The sequence below is a fragment of the Accipiter gentilis genome, unplaced genomic scaffold (genome assembly GCF_929443795.1).
Source record: "Accipiter gentilis unplaced genomic scaffold, bAccGen1.1, whole genome shotgun sequence".
In the NCBI taxonomy this organism is placed as follows: domain Eukaryota; kingdom Metazoa; phylum Chordata; class Aves; order Accipitriformes; family Accipitridae; genus Astur; species Astur gentilis.
The window spans coordinates 664,374-670,373 of NW_026060950.1; the positions used below are offsets into that span (position 1 = coordinate 664,374).

General features: G+C 50.2%; 1 protein-coding gene across 13 annotated transcripts in view; it reads left to right on the forward strand.

The window, feature by feature from the left end:
* LOC126037129 (uncharacterized) overlaps window positions 1–1,293 on the forward strand; it is a 115,347-nt gene extending 114,054 nt beyond the window's left edge. For 12 of the 13 annotated variants that reach the window (XM_049797378.1, XM_049797371.1, XM_049797372.1 and 9 more), the window contains exons 6-8: window positions 131–243; window positions 574–686; window positions 1,015–1,293. In XM_049797378.1, coding sequence (XP_049653335.1) covers window positions 131–243; window positions 574–686; window positions 1,015–1,232 — 444 coding nt within the window. In that variant the 3' untranslated portion in view covers window positions 1,233–1,293. Of the gene's footprint in view, window positions 1–130; window positions 244–573; window positions 687–868; window positions 950–1,014 lie in introns of those variants that run through there. The other variant, XM_049797379.1, reaches the window with a different exon arrangement.
* Window positions 1,294–6,000: the final 4,707 nt, after the last annotated feature.

Sequence of the window (6,000 nt, forward strand, 5' to 3'; positions counted from 1 at the left end):
GGATTCCCTGTGATTCCTTGCAGACGTCTCCTAGCGTCTTTTGGCCTTTTCTTATAAGGGCCGGAGATCCCAGGTAGCAGCCCCAGACTTGTCTAATGAGGCTACCCGAGATGATTCTTCTCTTTTGCAGGAAGCTCTCTTCTCCGGGATCCACCCAAGACTCCTCCCAGGCGTCATCCCAGAACGTTTTGACCTCTGCGTTTGGGACCGGAGATCCCAGCTACCTGCCCCGCACTCCTCCAAGTAAGTAGCTCGAGACATTTTTGTTCTCCTGTAGAGAAATTTCTCAACTCCGACAGCCACCTGAGACTCCTCCCAGGCATCTCCCACAGTCTTCTGTCCTCTGCTTTACCTACCTAAGGGGTCAGGGTGAAGCCCCAGACTCCTCCAAGGAAGCTACCGGTGAGGTTTTTTTCTTTTTTTGGAGGATCCTCTGACCTCCGGGATTCCCTGTGATTCCTTCCAGACGTCTCCTAGCGTCTTTTGGCCTTTTCTTATAAGGGCCGGAGATCCCAGGTAGCATCCCCAGACTTGTCTAATGAGGCTACCCGAGATGATTCTTCTCTTTTGCAGGAAGCTCTCTTCTCCGGGATCGACGCAAGACTCCTCCCAGGCATCATCCCAGAATGTTTTGACCTCTGCGTTCGGGACCGGAGATCCCAGCTACCTGCCCCAGACTCCTCCAAGTAAGTAGCTCGAGACATTTTTGTTCTCCTGTAGAGAAATCTCTCAACTCCAACAGGCACCTGAGACTCCTCCCAGGCATCTCCCACAGTCTTCTGTCCTCTGCTTTACCTACTAAGGGGTCAGGAAGAAGCCCCAGACTCCTCCTAGGAAGCTACCGTTGAGGTTTTTTTCTTTTTTGTAGGAAGCTGTGCCCTCCGGGATCCCCTGTGATTCCTTCCAGACGTCTCCTAGCGTCTTTTGGCCTATTCTTATAAGGACCGGAGATCCCAGGTAGCAGCCCCAGACTTGACCAATGAGGCTACCCTATATGATTCTTCTCTTTTGCAGGAAGCTCTCTTCTCCGGGATCGACCCAAGACTCCAAGACAAGCAGGTGAAGGAAGCCTTGCTGAAGCTTCAGAGAAGGAAGAGGGTCTTTCATTCCGTCTAGCTGGCGCTCTAGGCTTTCACCTGTCTCCTGTCTTTCTGCTCTTTCTTCTTGAGCTCTTGGGGTATTTGTCACGGAAGGTTAAGTGGTTAAAAGTGTCCTGGTTTCAGCTTGGATAGAGTTAACTGTCTTCCTAGTAGCTGGTACAGTGCTATGTTTTGAGTTCAGTATGCAAAGAACCTTGATAACACTGATGTTTGCAGTTGTTGCCGAGGAGTGTTTAGATAAAGTCAAGGATTTTTCAGCTTCTCATGCCCAGCCAGCGAGAAAGCTGGAGGGGCACAAGAACTTGGCACAGGACACAGCCAGGGCACCTGACCCAAACTGGCCAACAGGGTATTCCATACCATGCGACATCCCATCTGGTATAGGAACTGGGGAGTGGGGGGGGGGAATCGCTGCTCGGGGACTAGCTGGGTGTGAATGGTGGGTGGTGAGCGATTGCACTGCGCATCATTTGTACATTGCGATCCTTTTATTATTGCTGTTGTCATTTTATTAGTATTATCATTATTAGTTTCTTCCTTTCTGTTCTATTAAACCGTGCTTATCTCAACCCACGAGTTTTACTTCTTTTTCCAGATTTTTTCCCCCATCCCACTGGGTGGGGGGGGAGTGAGTGAGCGGCTGGGTGGTGCTTAGTTGCTGGCTGGGGTTAAACCATGATAGAGACAGAGTCACAGCAGCACAGAATGGATGCTGAAAGAGACCTCTAGAGATCATCCAGCCCACCTCGGCTGCTTGAGCAGGGCCAGCTGCAGCAGGCTGTGAGTCTGCTTCTCGAAGGTTCTATTGGCTGCGTTGCTCCCAGGTTGTGGAGCTCGCATGGCAAATGGGCAATGAAGAGGGATGAAGTTTCCAGGCACTTTCTGGCCGGTGCAGTGATTTTTTCTACTCTTAAAAACTCAGTTGGGCTCAGCACAGCAAGGAGCCACAGCAAGGTCTTCAGTGCCTGCACTGGAAACTCTGCGTATACTCCGGCCAGGGAGCACCGCAGACACCCTTCCCTCCACGGGCCCCAGTTTCCAAGAGAGCCCATGCCTCCAGCGGGTCCCAAGCGCCCTACCCAGGCAGGAGCACGGCACAGACCAGTGCGTTTAAAGCTTCTCCCGGAGGAGCCCGTGCAGCCCGAGTCGTTGAAGAGGGCGGTAGCTGGGAGCCTTGTGGAGGATGTCCTGAGGAGGTGTGTGGCTCCAGGGCCACAGAGCCCCCAGGCAGCTCCCCCAGGCAGAGAATAAAGAGTTTGCTCCCAAGGGCTTGCTTGTGCCTACATTTATTGATGCCAGGCCATACTGTGTCTGGGTGTTTTCCCTGCAAAGTTTTCCCTCGTCTTCCTCCCTCCTACAGCCTCGGTCAGGCCAAGACCCAGTTCTACAGGGAATCTTAAGTAGGGACGAGAAAAGGAGTCAATGTTTCTGCCTTGTTTAGAAAGCTTTGTGGCTGGGCTATTGGAGGGGCTGGTCCAGCTCTGTAAAGCTGTACTCATGCCTTCTGTGAGTCCCATAGGTGGGCGCTGTTGAAGGCTGCGCCTTGTTCTGTGCGTTTATTCTCTCGTCCCCTCACGACCTCCTGATGGGCCTTGGGGTTCCTACCCAGGCCCGTTGGTAGTCCTGTGTCGCGGTAGAGACGGACACGACAAGTAACAGATCATGCAAAATGGCTCCTTTATTGTTCTAACACACCTTTTTATCCCCTACTTCAGAGTATGTGTTAGTAGATGATTGGTTTAGTTAGTAACGGTTCTTCTTATCGCTATCTTGTTTTTGTACCGCTCTTCTCGGATCTTCCCAGACTTTCAAGGATACACTACAAGCTGCTCAAGGTCGCGCTGTTCTCGAACTGTCAGGCATTTTGTAGACCCGTTGCATCCCCCGACAGTCCTGTCTGTGTCGCAACAAGGGACTGGCCTTCAAAATGAGGCTTTGGGCCCTAAGAGAAGGGTTTGGAGCATAAAAATGAGGGTTTGGAAACTCAGGATGTGGCTTGGACCCTGAAAACGACTGGCCGGATCCTAAAAATGAGGCTTTGGAGACTGAAAATGGGAGTTCGGCAACTAAAAAAGTGGCCTTGGGCTCTAAAAAGGAGACTTTGCCAACTGCAAGGGAGCCCGTGGACCCTCAAAATGGGGGTTTGGAGCCTGAAATGGGGCTCTGGAAGCCAAACCTAAGACTTTGGGAAGGGAAAACGAGGCTTTCTGCCCTGTAAGTGTAACTTTGGAGCCTAAAAGCGTGGCTTTGTGCCTTAAAGCTGAGGGTTTAAACCCTCCAAGTGAAACTGCGGGCCCTAAAGAACAGCTATGGGTCATAAAAGGCCAAATGGTTTGGACCAGAACAATGAGGAGTTTGGCCCTCCAGATGAGGCTTTGGGCACTAAAAATGGTGGGGGAGATGCTACATGTGACCCATTGGGCTCTGCAAAGGAGGGGAACCTATTGGTGTCGATAGGGCCCCAAGACATGAGGCTTTGGTCCCAAAGAGAGGGCTTGGGTCACTCCAGGGGAGGCCCTCAGCTGTTAAAAGAGGCCTTTGGACCCTGCAATGGAGGGTTTGGGCCCTAAGAGTGGGGCTTTGGAAATGAAACTGAGGCTTTGAACCCTGCATTAGGTTTTGTGCCTTCAAGGGATGCTTCAGTACCAAAAACGAGGGCTTTGCGCCCTAGAAATGGGTCTTTGGAAGCTCCAAATGAGGGGTTGTGCGTTAAACAAGAGATGCCTTGCACCCCAGATGAGGAGCTTGGCCTCTAAAATGAGGCTTTGGGCCCTCCAATTGAATATTTGGACCCTCAAAATGAGGCCTTGGGCTCTCCCTAGTTGCAGACTGGATCCTAAAAATGAGCCTATGGTCCCTGGAAAGGAGGCTCTGTTCCCTGAAGAGGAGGCTTTGGAAGGTAAAGAATGAGGCTTGGGGCTCTAACGGTGGGGTTTGTGCTGTAAAAGGAAGGTTTGGGCCTTACAAATGGGTATTTGGGCCCCTGCACTGAGGCTTCAGGACCCTAAAAATGAAGGGGTGGATTGTGGAAACGATTCTTTGGACCCCGAAAATGAGGCATTGGGCCCTAAAACTGAGGTTCGGAGCCTCAAAATTTGAGTTTAGAAACAAGGTTGCGGAGCCTGAAATGGGGCTCTGGAGTTTATAAATAAAGCTTTGGACCATCAAAATGAGGATTTGTTCACAAAAAAGAAGGGTTGGGACGCGAAAAGGAGTATTTGGACAGTCAAAACAAGGCTTTGGGACAGAAAAATGTGTACTTGGGCCTTATAAACGAAGCTGTGTACTCTAAAAAGTGGCCTTCAGTCCTAAAGCGTTCAGTCTTCTATTGGGATGCTCCCTGTGGGACAGGAGGACAATTGCTTTGAGCTGCCTCTATTTCAGGAAGGATTACCTACATTTGCCTTCCATCTGAAATACTGCTTAGTGCAACTTGTTGGGTTGTTTGGTTTTTTTAAAATTGGGGAAGTGTGTGTGAACAGCTGAGTGCTAGTATACAGTGAATTACCTTCCCCTGCTGAGAGTAAATGGGTTTAGGAATAAAAATACCCGTTTTGTATTACAAAAATTGGTTCCCTTGAAGATGCAAGTGCTAACTGATGGACTCCTGGCTGACAAAATCTCTTCCCAGCTTGCTTAAACATTAAACAGCCTTCACAGTGGCGTTCAGATGATCTCGTGTGATTTCTTGCAATTAATCATGGTTGACTGAAGCGTACCACTAAAGCATAGTAATGTGTTTTGGTTGTTAAAAAGTAGGAGGAGAAGTTCATGGAGACATCTTCTGTGTCGGGTTTCAATGAGTTCAAGCTATTGTTGTGTCCGGTTGAGAGTTTCTGATGTTATTTTTCCCTCTTTCGGAGGGGGGTGAACATGCCCATCTCGCCCTCCAGGAGCAAGGATGCCATCTCAAGCCCATGCCACCCTCAAAGCTTGCGTCCTGGAGTTGAGCGTGGAGGGGCATCACCCCACGAAGGTTTGGTGTGTTGTAGCAGTCGGTGCTGTGAGGTCTGGCGGGTGGGTGGCAGTGGGGTGGAAGCAGCTGTTGGGGGTTCCGTCATTTGCATAGCCCAGCCCCCCCCGCATGCTTCAGAATGTTGGGGTCCCTGTGGCAGTTTTTGAATGGTCCCTCCCAGTTGGGTCAACGGACCCAGCGCAGCCAGAAGATCCCGTTGGAGCTCCTCTCTCTGGCATAAATCCCTCGGCGTTTGGGCTTGAGAAGAGGTAAAGTTGGAATCTGCAGATCTCCTTAGGTGACCTTCAGGAGCTGTGGGCTGTGGGTGGGGACTGGCTCTCTGTCTCTGGTCCAGCGACTGGTGTCATTGCTCATAGGAGGAGCTTTATCAGGCGAATCTGCCGTTTCCCTTCTTCTGGGGGTTACGGGAGCCGTTTTGGAGGTGAGGGAGATGTGAATTCCCGGTCTTGAGCCAACCTGGATGGAGCAGAGGTGGACTGTGATTTGTCAGACCTCAACAGTGTATCTGTAACGCAGTTGCAATCGTCTCTGCCTGCACAACTGGCATGAGGTCCTGTTTTATTTTAAAGGAGACGTAGTGAATAAAATCAGTGAATCTAATGGGCGGTCTTTCTGACCAAATATATAAATGTTTATTTAGGATAAGATAAACGGTCCCTTGAAGCACTGGTTACACGGACTTAACTCTGTGTTGCCTAAAAATGGGACCAAGTTTGGCTTGGCCGTGGGCGTCTACATTAGAGACATCCACGTTTAGTCAGATGAATCACACCCCAGTCTCCTGTGTTCCTCATCAGGTCTCTGGCAACTCTGCTGTTAGCCCTTACTGAAGCCAAGTACAGTCTCTCATTGATTGATAGATTGATTTTAACAGAAAGGAAAGTCAGTCTTAGACATTTGGTTGCGGAAGAAAGTTTGTGTTTG